This window comes from Ciconia boyciana, chromosome 2 (assembly GCF_034638445.1).
Source record: "Ciconia boyciana chromosome 2, ASM3463844v1, whole genome shotgun sequence".
In the NCBI taxonomy this organism is placed as follows: Eukaryota; Metazoa; Chordata; class Aves; order Ciconiiformes; family Ciconiidae; genus Ciconia; species Ciconia boyciana.
Window position 1 is genome coordinate 64,500,374 of NC_132935.1, and position 22,908 is coordinate 64,523,281.

Below are 22,908 nucleotides of genomic sequence, written 5' to 3' on the forward strand. Positions count from 1 at the left end.
ATCAAGATCGCCAAGGGATTCCTCAGCTCTTGGATCCCTGATAGATTCCAGCCCCAACGTAGACTGAGAAGAAGGTGGAAAGGATGCTTTTGTCATTGTCTTTACTCTGAATATTTTGACTCTTGTAAATAATTATTTTTTCAAGTATAATGCATTATTTATAGCAAAAGTATATTGAGCTGTCTGTTTTAGTTGACCAAATTATATTATATTGCCTACCTAATCTTAATCAGAAGATAACTGATTATTAATTTACCTGATACCATATACTTACAAAGTTCTGTTAACAAATATCTGCCTTATAAAAATTAATGAAAATTTTTCTTTTAAGACCCACGTGCCATTTTGGGGCAATCAACAATATAACATGAATGACACCAGGCACCAGTCCCTGTTCTTTGTCAGTCTGCCAGAGCTACAAAAACTCTGTGCCACTACAGTAACACTAAGTTCTCAGATACCAGAAACTGAGTCAAGGAGTACACAGATAAAGATTTGCAGGTAAAGAATTTTGAGGATTATTATTTTCAGAAGCTGTTGGTGGTTGTTATTCAAAGATTTTATTAGCAGTACTAGAATTAACTAATAAAATCAGCAAAATTATTATCATCAGCAAACAGTATAAAATTGTTCAAAATAGGGGGGGGGGGTTTGGTGGAGAACTTCCTGGCTATTGGGGAAAAACCCCACATTACTATTATGTTTTAAATGTCATCAGCTAAAAATAACAAGGCCACCTACTTGAAATTAATAAATAGTTAAAATTAATCTGTGTTCACTTGCAAAGTTGGAATGCTTTAGGTACATCATTTGAGATACTGTATTGCTTTATGTAGGTTGAGACTGAGTGAAAAGAATACTCGGAAAGCATATGTACGCTCCTTAGTGTTCACCAAGAATTATGTCATTCCCTTTAATAGGAAAGGGAAGAAATGAGAACTCTTCCAAAAGGAACACTTTTGGAGAGTTCTGTTCATGTGCCAAAGGCCCATAGTCTTTGTCTTAGACCACTGTGGGTGGGTTAAGAGCAAGTAACTTGGACTAGTCCAATATATTGTACTGAACCACTGGAAACCGATTAAAAATGGAATGTGTTATGTTTGCAGAAGGTGAGGAAAATAAATTTAAGCTGACAAGATCAAGTATGGAAAATTATTTTTGAAATTTTTTCTAACTTTTTTTTATAGACAGTTATTATTCCTGCATCAAGAGATCCTTTCTGCACCTGTTATTGGAACACTAAATCAAATTTCAGTTGTAATGGCGGTCAGTATCACTGTGTAAATAAGTATATGTAGTTACATACTGTCGCAGATGAGCGGACTGCACTTCACTCAAAAGAGAGAAGCAGCAATATATTTTATTGAGGTAAAATAATAATTTGACAGAGTTCAATAAGTTCGATGGCAAGGTTCATCTTATTAATTACTACATGGAAGAAACGTACGAAGGAAAATTGAGTTAGAATGACTCATACAAAGACCAGAGGCATGAATAATAAAGAGGACCCTCCCGTTGAGTCACAAGGTTCAGAGTGGACCCCCTTGCTTTCTAAACTCCTTTTTGGAGCCTAGGTGCAGCGGGATCCAATCTTAGTCTCAGACTTGGTCAACAACTCATATCTAATGGAATTATCCATACAGTGTTTATAATACCTGAGTAGCTACATGGATTAGTAATTCTTCATACTATTAATTCAGCATGCTATCAGTCACTTACCGAGGATCTCTCGTGGGTTAAGGGATCTCTCAGTCTTGGGTAAGGAAGGATCTCTTAGTCTCAGGTAAGGAATCGCTAACCTTGAGAGGTGTCCTTGCTCACGGGGAGAGTCGCCTGGCGTGCAGGCCAGATGCCATTCAGGGAGCTGGGCCCATCCTGATTTTAATATTTATAGGGTGAGGTAGTTGGCTGCTAGTCAATAGTATAGACAAGACAGATGTCTTTGGTTTAGCTCTGATATCTTGTTCTGTACTTTGGTTATGTTGTACTTCTGGGTTTCAAAACTGCCTTTCGAAATGTTTTTCAAGACAGCTTGTCCTGGGGGAGGGTGAGCAAGCAGCTGTGTGGTGCTTAGTTGCCGACTGAAGCTAAATCACGACACACCTTCACTCCCTTGTACGTGACCCAGGGGCTTTCCAGCTCGCAACTTCACCCCAAGGACATAAGGCCTGTTGCTTCTTGGTCAGCCTGAACCGAAGTACGGCTAGGAGTCAAGTGTATCTGTCACACATACATGCATGTTTCTCTAAGAAGTGTTTTGTTTGAGGATCAAGGATAAGTAAAATTATGTAATTTAAAGCAAACTTTTATTTTTGTGCATTAGTAATGTAGATGACAACTTATGTCTTCTACTCTTTTGACGAAATGGCCTTTTCAGATGGAGAACCTTTTGTGGAACAGAATGGACTCCACTGGTAAGATGCCACCCAATTCACAATGAGAGCAGCAGGGGCAGAGTTCTGTGATTTTGTTTTGGGCTGTCTTGTGCTTGCTTGTTAATGTATCTTTAGCTGGAAATGAGATTACACTATGACAAATGCCTCAACTAATTTTAGTTATCATTCTCCTTTAAAATACAGGATATGGTGTTTGTTTTAACTATTCCTTAGCCTGTTTTTCTTAGGCAAAGTCACTGATGGACCAGAATTTAGTTTATGATTTTCTAAAACACCCCTTAATTTCAGACACTTGAACTTTTTTTTATTTTTAGATACCATTTTACAGATCAGGAATATGTCAAGCCTACATAGAGAAACAAGGAGCTACCGTAAGTGCTGAAAGATGTCACAGTTCTTAAGACTGTTATGCTTGCCCGCAATTGCTGTTGCCAGAGATGAGTATTTTTGGTAGGGCATGCAATTTGCACTACAGAAGCCAAGTTTCAGGGTAAAAAAGTCTGTCCCATAGACAAAATGTCTCTCACGAATCTGGGTATAGTGAGTATATTTTGTCAGAGTCAAAAGTTTTAAGAAGTTCCTGAGCAATTTCACTAGATTTCTCTGCTGCAGTGGGATGCTGATCCTGTTCAGGGACATTGGGATTTGGCCCCGAGGCAACGACAGACCTGTCCTTCCGGCCAAAGACCTGCAGCTCCTCTGCTAGTGTCACCCCTTCTGCGTGTGCCCTATAGGTTCCGTGGGTGGGGGTGTTCAGACATCTGAACTATCTCCCCATTCACGTTTTGGGTCTATCCAAGCTGTGTAAGACAGTCTCAGAGAAACAAAACAAAAACAGAGAGAAGAAATGGAACCCATGAGCTTAACAGCTCATTACATCTAAACAGCTTAACATCTAAATTTTTAGACCATTATGCATATGCTTTACTATCTTCGAGTATGCAATGTTTGTGGGTTTTATGAATGTATGTGTGCACACACTAAAATTGCTGAGTCAAAAGACTGTAAGCAAAGCCAGTAGCTCTCGTGATTCATTTACACAGCCTGTTGGGTGTATTTTTCTTTGTTCCAGGAAGTGTAAATGCATATCTGGATTAGTAAGGCATATATTGCTCAAATAGGCTTAACTTACAAAACTGCTTTGTGTTGATAAGTGTAACTGACCTGTCATTGTTAGATTTTCCAACACCGGCAGATTAGTAGTATGAAGTATATTTAATAACCATGACCTGCAAGCAGATTCTTGCAGGATCTCGTTAGAAACATCCTCTTGGAGGTGTATTAGTTAACTCTTTTTAACCCACAGGAATTAGTTTATTTTTCTTGACTAATGCTAATTGTCAATAGAAAGCTATGCAGGACAGGCAAGCAGTCAGGCAAGTAGTACTGCTGGGTGAACAAAGCTACATTTATCTATTGTTCTTGTGATTGCAAGAAAATGTCTCTGGTCTTGAGTTTCACAGCAGAGTTAATATATGTACATTTTGGAAGTTGTGCCTATTGTCTGGAAAGAGATGCATATCTAGTAAAGTACTCTAGTAAAGTATAGTTCAATTAATCTTTTCCCCAAGTCTGTTATCAGCCTCGTGAAAACATTAAATGAATTGTAGTGCACCTTACTTTGATGGTGCATGAAATCTAAATGCCTACATCAAATAACGTGCTAACTTCTTGTAGATGAAAAGTAAAGATGTGTAACATATACTAGGATTTGGCTCCAAGATGCAGTAGCACTATCTTTGATTAAATTTTGACTGAAGCCTTTAAAAAAACCTGTTAAATTATTAATAATGTATTTTTCTTTTCTCACTGATGTTATTAGCTGGAAGCACCACAAACAGTTAGTCCAGCCATTCTCCAAACCTGTCTCTCCTACACACTTACAGCCAGACTTGCACCCAGATGGAACAAGGCTGGTCATCTCTTGGTGCAAGGTATTTGACTCACCTGGGTCAGGGATATTTAGTTTTCAGTTCTTTATAGTTGCATTTATTTTCCATAATTTAACTTCCATAATTATTTCATTTCCATCATTATTTCATTCATTATATTCAATTATTCCATTCATTTATCCTCTGATTTTTTGTCTTTGATTGCATTTTTATTGTTCCTTTATCCAAGTTCATTGATTCAAGTTAACAATCTGAATGGTCATATTCACTTTTTCATCTTCCTCCCCATCTTTGTAATAAATCAAATAATTATTTCAACTGAATGCAACTTATCAGATTAATAATTTCCAAACCAAATATTGTTGGACAGTAAATGTCTTCTAAAAATTGGGCCTGTTTTTCAGATTCATGCTTTCATCAGGGTCACTTCTGCATGTGGTTTGCATGCTTTTCTAATACAGAAGTGTTTTTCTGTCAGACCACCTCCTTCTACCAAGCTCTGTCTTTTTAGATGGTAGTTCTTTTGCCTGACATCTCTCTACCAACTCCTGTGTAGGATAAATGTGAATTACCAAAGTATGGAAAAACAGATGTGTTTCACATACTGTCATGTGCTCTTAAGCTGAGCAATTGTACAGATCATTCCAAATATACATTGAGAAATGTGTTTATGTTATTGTCTAATTTCCAGCCACAATATTAACACTATCTTGTTTTCAGTATCTTCAAAATATATAGCTCTCTGAATGAAATCAACTTATTCAGGAATAGCAGCTAGAAGTAGAGGGCTAGCTGGTAGGTGATATAAAACTGGTTTCAATGAAAGACATTGACTAATAGCAATGTGACCCTGGTACATGCAGCTTGTCTAATCATCTGTGTTGCTAAAGCTGGGCAAAACTGATGATAGATGGTAAAATATGTAGTAGTACTAAAATTGCTGTATAAATTGCTGTCCACTAATATACTTTCATATATCTGTTATATAAGATGTTAATGAATCAGTGAAACATTAATTGATAGAGGGGTTTTTCTCTCCTTAAAACGAACAAGCCTTTCAGCATTCATGACACACACAAACGAAACTGTGTGATTTCTCCTTTTTTTTGCATAAAGACATTAGGCATAGGGTTTAGAAAATAATGTCTATCTATTTTATTTATTAAGGAAAAGATTTTTTGTCTCATTCAGGAAGGCAAAATGCTGTTGGTAAGTACAATATTCTGTTCATGGTAAACTTGTGAGAGCAAGGTATAGTTATGTGCTTCCATACAGCCATGATCTTGGTATTACCAACACAATGTCTTTTCGTTTTTCATTCTGAAATAACCTCAGTCAAAATACACTTGATGGCAGATGATGCTCTGTACATAATAGTTGTCAGCTCAACTGCACCTTTGAAAAATTGCCCACAAAAAAGGTAATTTCTGTACTATTCATCTACAGCCATAGATTGAAATTTACCATTTAAAAGTTACGATAATTACAATTAAATGCACTTGCCTCAAATTATGAGTCTTGCAAGTGATGTGAAAGTTTCATAATAATAGATAGGAAAATGAGCTAAAGTGACTGTCCTGTATGTACTACATTTGCTGTTCACAAAAATTAAGTCACAAAGCATACTGCTTAGCTATTGCAAAAATTACAAAGTAATATTTTTATTCCAGTATAAAAGTTAAAGATTACATTTGGGGATATTGAAGCCTAAATTTATATCAGGGACACATGTTGAGGAGCACAATACATTCAGTTCCTGTGCTAGAGCTTGCTCAGAGCTGGGTGGATGTTCTGGAGACGTGTCAATAAATGCTTGCCTTGCTCATGTAGTCTTTCCTATTGACCACTTCTGGATGCATAATACTGGGCTAGATGACTCAGTACAGCCAATGGTTATAATAACCACATTTGTTTTGGAATTGGGTGTTTGTGTATCAAGGACATGAGTATCAAGCATCCAGTTGCATGGACAGCCATGAGTTCCTTGGGAGGTGTACTGTATGAATGGTAATTCATTATTATTTTAATTTTTCACAGTTAAAATGAAATTAACTTTAATTTCCATGCTGAGGAAGTCTAGCCTTTTGATTTTCCAATGCAGCACTTTGACTAACAATTACTTTAAATAAATATTTGGTTTAGCTTTCTAACAGATGAACTGTAGTTCAAAACAGGGCTTTGCGCTTTGTTTTTATTTTAGTTATAGACCTCAATGTATCAGAGAGACAGCTTTGCATCAGTGTGGAGGCTTGCTCAATTCGGTTGCCACCCCCTGAGGTATAAACCAGTTATATTTGCTATGATTGTATTTGTCTTACTAATCTTTATGTTATTTTCTGTTAGGTGACTTGCAATTAGCATGATGGGGATAGGAGTGCTTATTTCTGTTTGTATTAAGAGAGTAATCATACTCATTGACTATCTGCATCTGCTCTAAGTGCATAACATCCATGTTATGTCTATATTGATGCATTCTAGCAAGCATTGTAAAATTGAGATTCTAGACTAATTAAGAGACCTTTCAAAAATGCTAACAGAATATAGTAGTGAAGTGTCTTTATGATTCTAGATTTCCTTCTAGCAGTGTTTTCTTGAAGGCATTCACTTCTCACTGTAATACATAGACAGTTTTGAGTAACATCTTAAAAGTGAAGCTACAGGTAAGTTGTCAGCACATGTTTAAAGGCCCTGTATATAATTATTCTGGAATCTGCTTCATTTTCTATGCAGCTTCCAAAATACAGAGGCAGCCTGGATTATGCTGCATGTAAGCATAATAAATAAATTGTTTAAGAAGTCGTGGTTGAGGCTGAAAAGTTACCATCCTTCTGACAGCCATGTCACCTTTGTTGAATATGTCCATACATACAGGAGCATATTTGTCAGGCCTGCTGGTTTCTTCCAAAATAAGTATTTCTGATCCAAACCTTTCTTAGAATAGAAGAATAGGATTTCTTCTGTGACCTAGTTGGACAGCATAAACATTAAAGCTATCTTTAGGAATCCAATTCTAAAATGACACAAAGCAATGATGGAAGTGATCATGATGTGGCTTTATTATCAGTTTGATAATTTTAATACTTTCTAAAACAGAAATGGTGAGATTTTCTTGTCAGTGAATAAATGCAAACCCTGGTAGACCAGTAGAGAGGGAAAATGTTTCTTAAATCTCAGTGTTTGATTGGCCCCTACAGTCAAATATTTTCACATTGTGAAAATGTGTGGTGTTTTTTGACTTCTCACAGGATGAAGCTATACATCCCATTAATTCTGTTGCTTGGATCTTTGCACTTGATTAGGCAAGGTGGCATACACAGTTACTAGACTGTCAAACATGGGTTTCTCATGTGAATTTTAAAAAATGCACATGGAAGTGAGTTCTTAGTTTGAGAAATTCCTTCTGTACTCTTACATATTAAAACACTTCAAATAAAGTTTAAATCTCACTGATTTAAATAACCTTTAAACCTAGTACTTGCATAACTTTTGGAAGTGTAGGCTCTAACATAAGATACTGTGCAATTTGATAATGGGAATATTTTCTGAAATAAGCAGTCTGTGAGAGCCGATAAAAGACTAATAAGGTGTAAGCTTCAGTGTATTGTGATACGCAATTATTTTTGAAAATTTTAATTTTGTACCGCTGTAGAAATACTTGCAAATAACTTTGTTTTTCTGTTTTAAGCTGGGAGATTTTGATATTTCAGCAAACACCTTAAAGCTGTTTGACAGCAGTGAAAATACAGTTATTCACCAACATTCAATATTAAGTAACTGGTGCTATGTTTTGCCAAGGTAGGAGTCTCTTTACATTTCAGCAGAAACAAACATTTCCTGGAATGTTTGCCATACAAATTGTGAATTTGATATTAGTGATAAGAACACTTCTGTTTTACAGTCTGTTTTACATTCAGGAATCTTACTTTTTTCCTTTTGTGCTCTCAGTGTTATGGAAAATGAGAAAAATTAATCAGTGAATCATAAATTACACATTTAAATATTTCAATTTTAGTAATCTCTCTGCTACTTCTGTGATATGCAAGAGCATTAATTTTTCTCACATATAATTTTAGCAGAAAGTGTCAATTTAAAGAAAAAACATATTTCCACCTTTGCCACAAAGTATCTCTATTTTCATCTATGATGTTCATCTTAAAAATATGAGAAGTAATGATATATTTGCTTTTGTTCTATATTCACTGGTATTAAGTATTAGAGACAAGAGAAATTAGACTTATAGGTGCCAAGTTCTTTTCCATACTTCAGGAAATATTGATATTGTTCTGTCATAAACTTATGAGCTAAAGGCATTAGTCCTCAAAACATAAAAATAACCCATAAATACTTTCAGTGCCAAAAATTAAATTTACTTTTTATTTCCAAAAGTCCAGTATATTTTCAGCTGAGTTTTATGACACCCTTTTTAAGCATCCCTTCTTTACCTATGCACAGCATGAAAATGGGTCAGATCATAAACATCAGCCATGTAATTCCTACAGAATCTCCTTTCCATTCATATAAAGAATTTCAGATGCACTGGAAGAATCTGGTAAGAAACAATATACACTGCTTTCATTTTTCCCTCCTTTTTTTGTACCTATTGAAATTGTATTTGTAATACATGTTTGTGGGTTTGTTTTTTAAAGTATGGATATATTCTTCCAGAAGATCTTGAAGAGACAAAAATATACTTCAGTGTTTACTTCAAGCCACTAGGGGAAAGGTTCTTCACGTATCCTTTCAGAATATTTTTGTTACATTTCCTCTACTACACTTCTAGTGAAGATCTAAATTTTCATTTTTGATTGTGCCACATTTTCTTCTTCTGTAATTTCATAGAAGTCAGTATAGAATTGTTTCACTAGACAAATTGGAACAAAATACTTAGTCAGGTCTCTTTGTACTAGTATTGACTAATAGTAAGTTGAATAGATCAGTTTGCTTCACAGCTTCTGTAAACATGATAATGCCACTTTAAATGGTGATGTAAAAGGAAGAGTTAAATTCCAGTAAAAATATGGCCAACAAAGATTTGTTTTAAAGAGAATTTTCCTTCTAGGAAAGACTAGACTAAGGATTGCTTATATTAAGTAATCTTTACTATGGTAGATTATTATGGTATAATCATGTTGAAGTCCTGTAATGTTATAAGATTTAGTCCCTTAAGAAAGTAAGTGCTTTTGTTCACCTTTTTGCAAAAAGCTTTAGACATGTTCATGCTCAATGAAGGATGATTCATAATTATAGAAATGAAAAGAAACTTGTTATGTATCCCTGAACAACTACTCAGGTACCCTTTAAGTTGCATTCGAAGTCAGCCAGTGCAGTATTTCCCTAGAACAGATTCAGAAAGTGTGTTGAACTCTTTTCTTTCTGACATGAAGTGTCATCTTTCCCATCTATGTGGATTTCCAATAAAGATGACAAATAAAGCACTTTATGCTACACAGGAACTCTCCAGAGCTCCGGTGCGTGTAAGGTTTTTTCATAAACATATCAATGGTATGTACTTTGTTCATGGTATGAAGTGGTCTTTATTGTGTTCAGAACACAGGAAAAGCATAAAACTATGCTTTTCACAGCAAAAACTATCAATCATGTAACTTTAATTAAAAGTGTAATTAAATATTATATTGCTATTTGCCATTGTTATGTTGTTGTTCACATCACAAATACATTAAAAATTGGACTTAGTGTTAATTAGTTGCTATCAATATTTGCAGTTCTAGAGGCCTTATTTTACAGTTGGATATCCAGAACTTTCTCACACCTCTTCCATAACAATAACAATAATTATAATAATATTTATTATTGTTATTATTACTACTATTATTACAATTTATTTTTTAAAAAAACAAACCAAGAAAAATATAAAGTTCTGTGGACTTATGCATTTAAAAACACTCAAGCTGTAAGATTTACTCCATGTCTGGTGATGGAAAGGAGGCAAGCGATCAAAACTCCTTTAATTTGAGGTTGTGACAAAGGCTGAGACTCAAATTTCTTTGGTAGTAGTGTGTGAAAGAAGAAGTGAAGTAATTAATTCCGAACAAAGAATAGTGACAGAAATTGCGGAGATTCTAAAATACTATAATCCTCTTTCAGAAAGCTGTTCCTGTTTATGTCTCTTCAGTGATCAAAGCTAGAATGGCTCCTCTTTGTCATCTGCAGTTTTTATAGACATCCAAACTGTCTTTTGTTCAGAATACAGATGCCCTTAGAAGTCTTAAGAGACAAGGAGCCCTGTCAGTCAAATTCTCTGCAGACCCCCTCAAAAGGGCTAGGCATTACCCAATTGGAAAGCACTAAACCAAGATAATAACCATAATTTAAGTCTTTCCTTCTGAGAAATATGATATTCCAGCATAGTTTATAAACGAAGAACTGGGGGAGGAGAAAACAAATCTTCATTTATAGTGACAACAAAATATTGTTTAAAATATAGTTCATTCTAATTCAAAACAGGAAAATGTGTGGTTATATATTGTGATGTATATTAGGTAGATATCATATAGTGATGCCTTAGGTGGCACTGTCAGATTTTTAAATCCAGTTCATTCAATTTAGCAACTCTTGTTGTATTGCAGGAAATAAAACCTAAGCATATGAAATTGGCTGGTGAGATGGTTTGTGTAGTATCTCTAACGCAGGCTCCTCCAAGAAAGCAGACTTTGCCTAGAATTTCTTCATCATGCAGTATGGAAAACAGCCACTGGATGGAGCGTTTGATCAAAGAGCCAGAAACACAGACTTTTTCGAGTAGCAGTAAGGGTAAAGAAAAGGTTAGCATTGAAGCAACAGAGAAATCAATGAATAATAGGCAAATACCAGGAGTACCAGAGTTACCAGTTGTGAAATCTTTAGGAATGCCTTTAAATTCAGCCTCTGAACTCTCCACCCAAAAAATCAGCAAAATTATACCAATTTTCAAAGGAAAGTTGATGCAAATGAATGGAAAGACCACAAATCAGATGGGTGGGAAGAAAAGAGAAAATGCTGAAAGACATTCACCAATAAAAATTACAGGTGTTTCATCTTCTATGCTGACCGTGTGCAAGTCCAGCATAACTGACGTTTACAAACCCATTCAAAATATGTCAGTCAAAAATCCTACTCATAGCAGCGTACTTCAGGTAATGAATGCAAAAAAGTGTGCAAAACATGGAATACCTGTATTTCGATGGAAAACAGAGTCTGGTGGACAAATGACTAATTCTGATTTTTCTGATAACTCAGCTTCAGGTGGGAATTCAAGTGAAGTCAATCACAAAAAGGCAAATTCTCCTTCCTTTCTTAAAAATGTTGGGTCAGTGCTTCAGAAATCGAACATCAATCTGAGTCTGAATACATATGCATCGCCTACTTCCAGTGCAAGAAGGGGAAAAAAGTTTGCAAGTCAAAATACCACGCAAGTTCTTGAGAAACACCACCAGTCAAAAGAAGTACATTTGCAGATTTGTAAATTAGACAATGGAATGACAAATTCTGGTTTATCACAGGAACAAACAAAGAGATCAAATGAAGAAGCAGGGTTAAATATTCATGAATCTGTCTTAAATGATACAGTGTGCATTGCCAAAAATGAAGAAAATAAAGCAGCATGCCATTCTAAGGACTATATCACTAAGACAACCAGTCATCATTTCAAATCTAACTTTGAACAGGTACGGTAAATTACACAGCTCGTTCTCACTGGTTCTCACAAATTCAGTATATTCTAAAACAACATTAAGCAATAAAGAGCATGGCTTTCATCATGTTCTACCATAATTCTCAATATAGTTTTCTAAAATTTCTACCATATAAGTTAATGTTTTCAGCCACTGCTGCTTTTTTTTCTGAAAGGGAAGATGATTTACTGTCTTGTCTGAGATACACACTTTTTATTTGGGACTTTTAAGGTGGGATAATTAGTTTTCCTTTCTTTAAGACAGTTTATCAGTTTATCAAGATTTGTGTGAGGTTAACGTGGTGAAATTTTCAGTGTTCAGTCTGTCTTCATATGAAACCATATTAATGAACAGCTCCTGGAAGGAATCTCAAACCTCATCAGTTATGTAGTGCTGACTGCAGTGTGTGTTAAGTCATTGTGCTGTTAGACAAACATGGAAGTTTTGCAAATACAAGTTTAATTACAATGTCACTAAAAGCACAAGTTGAAACAGGAGAAATTCCTACTGGGCATAAGGGAAAAAAATCTTCAGAGTGAGAGTGGTTAAGTACTGGAACAAGTTGCACAGAGAGGTTGTAGAGTTGTTATCCTTTCAGATCCTCAAAACTTGATTGAATGGGGCCCAAAGCAATGTGATCTAACTTTGAAGTTAGCTCTGTTTTGAGTAAAAGTTATAATTAGATGACCGCTAGAGGTACTTTACAACCTACATTTTCTATGATTCTATCTTCTTTTCAATAAAATAAATAGCTGAGCTGATTTAAGTGCAATTTTTTATGAGGATGATACCCCACAGATTGGACACATGGATGAAATGTGTTGTGCTTATCACTTTTTTCACCTATAAAATGTAATTTGGAAGGTTATTTCAACTTTGTGTTATGAGGGCACCTTTTGAAAAAGTAGGTCATTTTAACAAGTACAAAAATACTGGGGTTTTTTGCTAATGAAGGTATAAACTTCTATACTTTAAGATGATTACAGGGAATGAGTATCTGACATGTGAAACACTGACGTCAGAACCGACTTCTTCAATCAAGGAGAGCAACCTGGAAGCATCTCTAAAGAAGGGTTGTGCCAGAAAAAGACAGGTAAAAACCCCACACACATACACCCTACAGGGACCAGAATTAATCCAGCCTACAGGGACCTGAATTAAGAGATAAAAAGGCAAATTTAATTTTTTTCATTTTAGCACGTTCCAGTTAAAACAGGGAAACCAAGAAATCTTATTGAGCCTGCTCTGGATAAAATTAACCTTAACCAGGATAAAATTAACCTTAACCATTGGTTATGTTGCTGTTACTTCAAGCATGCATTTTGTCTCCTGCAAAAGATACTACTGAAATGATAACATTTAATGATGTTACTTAATGTAAATATGTTTCTGAAGCAGATTTTCTGATTCTACAGAAAACAGTTTTATCTTGCCCAATATAACTACGGCCATTCTCATTGTCTCTGTAAGTGTCTCATCTTTAGTGCTTGAATTCAGCACATTCTGTAGAAATGAGTTCCAAAAGGCTATTTGTAATTTATTCTGGGTTTTTAGAAGTTATATGCTCTTAATTATTTTATATATTTAAGTTGTTATTTTATTACTAGATGGGGTCATCAGCAGCAATTAGATAGGTTCCTAATATGATTTTTTTTATATACTTTTTCCTCTGGATGCGGATCTAATGATAATAGTGTGTACTTTTAAATTCCTCTTCAAAATATTTTTTCATTATTCTTAAATATTGCTTTTACCTACCACTGGATTACACTTCTGTTTCTAAATATCAGCTCTTTAAAGCTCAGTTGTATCTTCCACCTCCTTCTCCTTACAACCACATTCTCTCTGTTTTTACTACCTACAAATTAGGCCCATTAGAAGGAACAGGTCCCGAGTCTCCAATGCTCAGTACAATTGTATTTTCTTATATAGATATGTATGTATTATTTCTGCTAATACTCAACTGAAAATACTGTGCAATAAGTCTACAAAATAAGCCAGAAGGAAAAGTTGCACATATCTAACTCCCTTTTCACCCAGGTTCTCTTGCCTTTTGTATTTCATTTCAAGTGTGACCATTTGAGGTCTCATTACCCATGCTTGATCTGAAGTGCTTTTGCCTAGTCACATGTTGCAATATATAAACTCACCTTGTCAGCAAACTCTTTAACTGTTGATTAAGAACTTAAGAGTGTGTATCCATAATTCAGATTCTTCCACTTAATTTGCATTTGTTAACATTAAATTTTATCTGTCATCTTTTTGTTTTGTTATGCTTTTAAAGCCAAATACAAGACAATTCTGTAACTTTTAATGGTAATTAAAAGAGCACAGTCTGTGCTATCCGTGCAGTTCAGAAAGGGCCAGTAGAGCAGCCTCAGGGGCCTGCTGCAGGAATGCACTCGTACCCTAGAGCTCGGGCTGCAGCAGGGAAGAGAGGAGTTGGTGTGGGAAACGCTAGCCCAGCTGCTCTGAGCTGGCTCCATCCACCTGCAGCTGGGAAAGGCCCTTCCACAGGGCCATCACTGAGTCACTAGTTACAGGCCCAGCGCTGCAATACTACAGCAGTAGAGTCAGGAGTCAGTCTCACAAAGAGGAAAACAAAAACAGCAACTAAAAACTGTGGTTATAAGAATAACAACCCCAGGGGTCTGAGTACTGAAGGGAGACTTCCACCATAATACGAATTAAGTGCTGAAGTCCTTTGCCTGCCACTGGGAATGACTCAGTCAGACTAGGGCTTGTGAGCATGGAGCTACAGCTTGGGCAGACTGGGCAAGCAGGGAGCTTGTAGCTGGTCTGGCAGCACTGCTGGGATGGGGAAGGGGCACTGTTCTGTCCTAATCATGAGTCACAAGTGCTCTGTGCCATTCCTCTCTCTCCAGACAGGCTGTGAGTAGCACAGGTACCAGCCTGAGCCCTGCAAGCTACTTTTGGGAAGCGGCAGGGGACAGCAAATTCTCATTGTTTGCCTGCCACACTGCCAGTGCAGCACTGCCACTGCTGGAGCCAAGTGAGGTGGATGCACAGCTCCAGGGAAGCTTCAGCTGGAGTCTCAGGATTAGGAGAGGGACTTGTCTATTAACTGGGGTAGGGATGGACACTCCAGTGCTTGTTAGTCTGATTCCTCCTCTCTCCAGTTTCAAATACGATAGTGCTGACTGGGGACACTGCTAAACACTTCTCTGAAGAGTAAGCCCTTGTCTTTATCTCAAGTTTGGACACTAAAAATGATCAGTTGGTTTTGAAAGTCTTGGCTGCCAGCATGTAAAAGGGTATTTTCAAAATAGCTCTGGTTTTAATTATTTACCCACTGTACATACAAACATACTTTAAATTATATTTACATAGGAAAATAAAAACTGTTATTAATTACTTCCCATATCATTCAACTAAGCATTTCACTCAGATACAACCTTTTAGTTGAGCTGTTAGCTTAGTATTACTGCTTTGTTTGCTTTACTGTTTTTTGCCTTTTTGTTTGTTTGGTTTTTGTTAACAGAAAGAAGAAGGTTATTCAAAGTTAAAGAAATCCAAAAGAAGTAAGCCTTCTATTTAGGATATTCTGGAGTACTGAAACAAAACTCTGGGTATGCTTATTCCAAATTTTAGATATTTTTCTTTATTAAAATAATATCACATATCTATAATAGTTCCTACTCTTTTGCGTCATGATATTGATATCAGCTGTCTCCAAAGGTATCACCTTACTAAACAAATGGCTTCTAGAGCAAAATAACGAGGTAACAGAAACAGATTCTTGGTTTTATTGGACACCAGCAAATAAAGCTTTGCTTTTTTTTGTGAAACAAGCAACGTTAAATACAAAGACATCTTGTACTTAGTAGAACTTAGAATTTGGCTTAAATTTGTATTTTGATTGGCTCATTTTCTTTCAGACTAAAATAAACCTGGTTGTTGTGCTGCTGAGTTTCATTTGAATCTGAGCTGAAGTTAAAACCATAAACCATTAAAGTGAAACTATGTATATTATTTAATATCATTACATGAAATAGGGTGGCTAAATGCTTTTGTGGTGCTAAGATCTAATCCAAGGACAAAATGGTCTGCCATACAAAAAGAATAAATTTAGTTTTGTGACCAGATGTTTCAACCCACATCATGGGTGGTTGTCGATAATAGTCTTGCAGGACAGAACAAGCTTTTCCTGTGAATATTCCTTGAATATTAAGGATACATATAGCATATGACCTATGTGATAGGCATTAGGTTTTATTGGCCTAATGCCTATCACAAGTTATCAGTAGTAAAACATGCAGGAAGGAGTAGCCTATATAGTTAACTGTTTCAGAGATAAATAGAAGTATATTTATTCAAAAGAAAACATTGATGGAAGCAAGATGGTCACACAGGCACAACAGCACAAAAATGTATATTATACAAAACAAATAGAAAAACAGCAATAAAGAAGCAAAATATAAATTGCGCATCTTTTAATCTGGCTTTTGGTTTCAACATAATGGTAACAAGTAGCCAAATGTGCATTTTGTCTCAGAGATGCACTTTATGTCCTTCCTTTCTTTGCATGGATAAATTTCCTCCAGTGAACATGTATACCAGTTGTCTGCTTTCCCTAAAGAAAGTCCATTGTATGGATGGAAGCTTTCCATATAGGGCCTTCATACTTCAGTATTCAGCATATCCTGTTCATGGGTCTAGCACTTCATCTCTCCTGCTTCAAGCCAGGAAGTTCAGGCATGGTCCTTCTTCAGAGGTGACCTGTTTTAGCAATTCAGCATAGATATATGTAGGTTCAAAGTCTGTGACTTTCACTGAGGACTGATGAACAGAAATGGTGTCTCTGAGAATGGTTAGAACTTCATTTTTTTTTACTTAAATTAAAAAAATCTATTTTTTTTCTTATTTATGAGTTAAATGCCACGATCAAGTCGATCATGGTAGGCGATGCTTAAACCCTGGAGAGGAAACAGTGTCTTCCATAAAGTTTTTAAAATATGATTTCTAAGAATCCCATTGGTATGGGTTCTTCATTGGTGTTAATGATTTAAAAAGAAAAATAGAGCTAAAATAACTTATGCTATTGGATTGGTGCCTACAATTTTGATTCTGAAAAGCTTTGCTCTGAATTTCTTTATTATGTATTACTACACAGGCAATCAGAGTGCATGTTTTCATTTAAACACTTGAGAATTACTTGTAAGTTTTCAAGTTTACTGTGTAGCAAGATTTATGGTGCAGAAGGTCTTACAATGGAATTCAATGATGTAGTCAACAGGAAGGATTTAGATCTATAATTTATGACAATAAAAACATTTTTTTATAATTATGTTGCAAAAAGGGTCAGGTTTTATGACTAAAATGCCAAGTTGCACAGCCTCTTAACTTGTCCAGGAAATCACAGCACAATCCTGATTTTCTTCTTTGTTTTGCTGGTGAAAATAGTGGGTCTGTTAATAATGCAATGTGAGAGAAGTATTTAACATTTTAAGAAGCTGAACATTTGATTTTAATACTAAATCATTCTCATTCATTCTGGTTTTGCCCATATGTAGACAATCCCCCACTCTCTGGGGAAGGACTCGCGCTTTTCTTTGGCATAGCTAGATATTAAGCATGAGTTTGAGATACCCCCTTCCCGTCCCCGTGTTTAGGGGTCTGGACTATGCTGGGCACATTGTTCTTTTTCAAGGCCATGCAGATTGGGCCAGTGGAACCTCCAAGGCTGCAGAGGTGCCCAGCCCGCGGGGTGGGGGCAGGATATCTGCTGCTGCGTGAGCTCTGTAGAGTCTGTTGGGTATGTCTACTAGATTTCCATTGAATTTCATAGGAGTTTTGACACCTAGCAGATACGCAGACAGCTAAATGTAGGTGGTCTAAATCTGGAGCTCAAAACCTTCCCAAGAGTTAGACCTGAATAGTTATTCAGTTTAAATAAAGACTATTAAGCCATTTTATTTTTGCTGTCAAATTAAGAAAAAGTCTCCATGCTTAGTCTTTTATTAACAGAAGTCATCCTATCGTTTTTCAAGGTCAAAAACTACTGTGAAAGGGAAGTTTGGCTTCTAAGACCAATCAGAAGCGCAAAGCTTCCAAAGGAGAGTACACACTAGTACAGAAAAATGACTTAAAAGAAAGTTTTGCATCATTACAAACATTGGTGCTAGAACACACATATTCAAAATAGCAGCAATGAAGTTCCCAAGCCTTTTCCACTGTTCTGCAGAACCCTCCTGTTGCTCTGCTCCTGTGTTGTCATATGATACTGAACTTTGGTTTTAGTTGTCAAATTTAATGTAGAAATGAGAAGCTACAAATTCATCACATATAGTAATAATAGTATTACTTTTTACGTGAAAGTAATTGCTACCATTGCTTTAAAGTTATTGTATGAACACAGGTTGAAGGCAGGGAATCCCACACAACTGGAATTAGGTAAAAATTCTCTGCAGTTTTGTATGTAAGGGCTAGAGATCTATTGGAGTGTTTCTTCTAAAAGGTGGATTGCCCCAAGCCAACATTTAGGAATTTCTCTTCTAATTAGAAAGCTATGGTACACAAATTTCAACAAAGCTATCTTTCAAATGCTTTGTTGATGTGAAATATTAGGCTAAAATAAGACCTTTTAAGATATCATATAAATATAATAGTTTGAGCTGTTTTTATAAAGAAACAGATTTAACTTAAATTTGAAAATATTTTCATGGAAATTGTATGTGGTGAAAATATTTGGGTTTTCATTGAAAAAAGATTCTGAAAATGTTTAGTGTACAATGAAAAAGCAACTTCTTTTATGATGGGGGAAAATTAATTTCCTAGTCAAATCTAGTATCAGAAATAACCTTTGGACTGTCTTCATTAGTAAGTTGTTGGTACCTAAATATTTGAGACATACTCCAAAAAATAGATGCTATCATAACATTATTGCCATTATCCTGTCCATTTTTCATTGCTGCAGGATTGTTCCAGGTTAGGGTTAATCTAATTTACTGCATGGTTGACTATTTAAAAATGCTAAAGAATAGTTTCTTAAGATTCTATCTCTTACTTTCTGGTAGAGCTAAGAATGTGGTTTGGCTACCTGATCTCAGCTGGTTAAGAAGGTATGAATACACTTCTGCAATCAAAGTTCTTTCCTCCAGCACCACAACTGATTAATATTTTGAGGGCTTTAAATTTAAAACCCCAGACCTAAGAGGAAGGATGAAGCTGAGAACAGTACCATAGATTTATCAAGGAAACAATTCTTTCTTGTTCTGTGTAAAAATGCAAACATTTAACCTGAATACCCTAAATCCAAACTTTGTAACCAGAATGAAAATACAAATGTGGAAATACAGCAACTTTTGTCTGCATATTAACTATACAGTTCTGAGTTGTCTTTCAGTTTCTTTTGTGATCTAAACTTTTTCTATGTTTTCCTCCATTCAGATTCCCAGGAGGGCATTAATGTACTTGAGGACCTCTGAGCTTTGTGAATTTTGCTCTGCTTATTTCACATCATTGGTACCTGTTGCTGGATGAAAAACTGAGGGTTAAATACATATAGCCAAGTGAATCCATATATCAAGAACTTCTCCAGACAGTTTAGGTTAATAAGCTTCTAATGAATTTGAAAATTTAGCTAATTGCTTAGTTTTTGAATCACATTAGGTCTGTCCTAGTACTTGCTTACACACTTAATCATTATTCCAAGTTATTTTGAAGTTTGAAGTCTGTCTTTTTATGATATAATTATATTTAATTCTTTGCTACAATGTCTGGGCCTCTTTGTTTCGTCAGTAAAACATTCCTAAATAACTTTTCCTTGTCAAGTCAAATGGTTAGAAAATAAACAGTACAATTTTTCTTAGGGGAAAAATCTGAAGGCTGGATTTGATTTCAGCTTCTTTAATTCTTGTTATAATTTTTAATGAATTTCCATTTTCAGAAATGAAACTGCTCTGTAAAAGATTTTTTTGAGTCTAATTGATAACACCATTCTTCAGCAGTTCATGCAGAATGTGTATAGCTGCCCTTTGAGTAATTTTATCAGCATAAATGTATCTTCAATGACCGACTTGAAGGTGTAGTTACAAATATATACATATATGTGATTGTTGCCCCATAATCGCTGTTTTTAAGTGAATATTATTGTGTTACTTGGAAAGTAAGAATCAAATGTCACAACACTAGCTCCTAAACTCAAACAATCTAGAACTGTAGTTTAACAGTGCTTTGGCTATACGTTTGCAAAACTTTTTTCCTAAAGGAATTGGTACAATGGAACTTTATGCACTTTATGAAAACCTTTTCAGGTTTATATTGCCATAGTTGTATTTTTATTTACCTCATTTTTCAAAGCAGGATTTTGCCCTACTACAGTGACAACTTTTGTTGTGTTTGTGTTTTTTTTTCTCGAATGGTGACTGTTAACATAGCTCTAATTTAATGATGCTGGTGTTTAAAAGGAAGTAGGCACTTCAACAACATGTAATTTTCTCATACATAATACAAAAAATACAAACCAACACAAATATTACAAAAATTAGAGCAATATGCTCAGAAAGAAATCAAATCGTATTTACATTTTGTCTGGAAATTGGTATACAAAGCTATTTTCAAATGCTGTGGATTAGTTATTCTTTCATAGGTTTGGCTATATGTAATTGATCTTTTTCTTGTCTTACAATATGAAAGATCCTGCAGAGCAGTTGCATTTCTACTATGCTATATAAATTAGTGCTTCATCTGATCTATTTCCTATTGTTACTTTTTAAATGCTGCCGGTGGCCAACATTTGCCTTGTATTATAAGAGAAGTCATTTTGCATTATTCTTGCATTTTAAAATGTTTACATCCTTTGGTGTTATCTATTATAGCACTCAAAATACAGAAAATGTAATTATTGCAGATCCAATTTCTTCCATTTAAAATAAACTATTGAATTATTCATTCGTGCTAAATTGACGAATACTTCCTTGTCTGTGCTGGGGGGTTATTCTTCCCCATCCACCCACTCCTTGTAAATGTAAGGTGTTGATAGTGAGTGGAAACATGCTGGGTGTAGGAGTGGTGGTGGAAATGCCACTAACGGGGAGGAAGGAGCAGTGCTGTGGCTGCCTTCGGAGGATTTGGCAATGCTGGAGGGACCTTTGCTGCTGCCTTACCCTTCGCTGTTTATATGGAGGGGTTGGAAGAGCCCGTCTCAGTCTCTCCTTTTAATCAATTCTTACTAACTGAGCAGAATACCCTCACTTCTGGCAGGTACACAAAGCTGTCCAAGCACAGGAGCCCTCGACATCTAGGATTACCTGGAGCCTCCACGTGTGATGTCTGCAGGCTTGATTTCTCAAGATTAAAGGAACAGACCCACCCACCTGCCCCAAAATATGTAAATGTACATCAGGAACAAGTGGAAATGTAACAGGTTAAAACAATCCCCGGGTGTGAAAAACTGGTCAGCTGGCAGAAGATATCACCTGCCCTTTGGCGCCTGCTGGGTCTTATAGTGTTTTATAGCTTTTTCATCAGTTTTCAAATCATCTGATTCTATGTCTAAGTCGATTCAGATTTACATTTGAGAAAGCTTTCTTTGGCCACTGTGTTAGAGGATTCAGAAAGCTTCAGTTGAAGTATTTGTAATGAGTTTACGTTATTTAGTAAATGTGCACTTCCAGAGAGTGATCTTTTCTCAAATACTTTCATAAGTTGACAGTGTTCTTTTCCTCCCTACCCTTCACAGATGTAAGCCGAAGGGACTTCTTACATACTTTAAATTGGCGTATGCTCAAGTGCTCTCTCAAATCTGAACTTAGAAGTTTACAAGTTATTTTATAGGTGCTTATAACAGCAGGGAAGCTTGCTGTTTAGTTCCTTTGGTGCTGGTTTCATACCAGCTTGTGGTTAATGGCTGGTTTAAAAATAGTTGGATTAAGACCTCTGAAAGTACTATGTCACTATATCACAAAGTAATTTAGTAAATACAGCAATTTAAGGACTTTGGGCTGCATGCTGATTTGCATCAACATGCTCGTCCTAGCTTCATGGAGAACTGTGAATTGAAGAATTGCGGCATCTCTTGTACTAGTTCAGGGAAACGATTCGTTGCAGCCCTGCAACAATACAGCGTTCTGTCTCTTCACAAAACTATGTTGTTCTGCTGGCCTGCGGACAGCACAGAGCAGCGGCTCAACCCCTCGCCTAAAAATTTGCAGCCAGGACAAGAAAGTATGTTTTCCCTGGGATCCGTGCAGAACTCGATGCAACCTCTGAACAGCTTAATCCCCCCAGGGTAGCATTAGAATCTGGGACAAAGCAGTCTAACTTTGCTGGAAAATAATATGTGAAAATTGCCCCCAAAGAGCTTACAATTCCATCAGGAACACACATAGCTTCTTGCAATGATTTTTTATTGTTCAAAACAGTGACAACAAATTTCTTGTTAAGCCCAATATGTAAAAGGGATTTAAGTTTGCTCGAGCAAGAGAACTTCAAAAGTATTGGAAGCCAACACATCTGATCTTCCTGCAGGATGAAGCTCCTTGTCTAGGGTCAAATAACCACTTTTGGGAACAGATGCAGTTTTGTTCCAGTGTGAGAGCAGCCCAATATGTGTGTAAATAAATATATCTATAAATATATATGTACACATATGTATATGTGTTAGAGCATGTGTGTGTGTATAGACTCGTACATACATATAGCTATGTTTCATTACAGATGTTTAAAAATATGCAGAGTATGCGTAATATGCAAAATGTTGTTCTAGTACAGCCAGTTCAGACTGGGCAGCAGTGTTTGGTCGTTCCCTGTTGCCAGGTACCACGGGGTGATGGGCGAGGGATAATTTTCATTTTGTCACCCTGGTTCCCTTGTCAGAATACACGACACAAAACTCCATTTACATCAAAGGGAACAGGCTGCCAAAGTTTAGCTGGTTTCAACCGTGCTGTCTCTATGGGTATGAGTTTAATTAAATACTATTAACCC

At 36.0% G+C, this 22,908-nt stretch overlaps 1 protein-coding gene across 1 annotated transcript; it reads left to right on the plus strand.

The window, feature by feature from the left end:
* The first annotated feature begins 367 nt into the window (after positions 1-367).
* On the plus strand, positions 368-19,421 carry C2H18orf63 (chromosome 2 C18orf63 homolog). Its single transcript, XM_072851322.1, has 15 exons — positions 368-501; positions 1,188-1,266; positions 2,711-2,767; positions 4,219-4,330; positions 5,456-5,497; positions 6,489-6,565; positions 7,974-8,083; positions 8,741-8,837; positions 8,935-9,020; positions 9,579-9,756; positions 10,876-11,952; positions 12,935-13,051; positions 15,461-15,548; positions 18,996-19,040; positions 19,369-19,421. The coding sequence occupies exons 1-13, from the start codon at positions 368-370 to the stop codon at positions 15,515-15,517; spliced, it is 2,223 nt and encodes a 740-aa protein (XP_072707423.1). The 3' UTR covers positions 15,518-15,548; positions 18,996-19,040; positions 19,369-19,421.
* The last annotated feature ends 3,487 nt before the right edge of the window (positions 19,422-22,908 follow it).

Bases quoted from the DNA above. Each gene is read 5' to 3' on its own strand.
- C2H18orf63 (XM_072851322.1), top strand. From the start codon at position 368: ATGAATGACACCAGGCACCAGTCCCTGTTCTTTGTCAGTCTGCCAGAG. The intron at 502-1,187 runs GTAAAGAATTTT...TTTTTTTTATAG, and splicing joins ACACAGATAAAGATTTGCAG to ACAGTTATTATTCCTGCATC. The intron at 9,021-9,578 runs GTATCCTTTCAG...ACAACTACTCAG, and splicing joins CTAGGGGAAAGGTTCTTCAC to GTACCCTTTAAGTTGCATTC.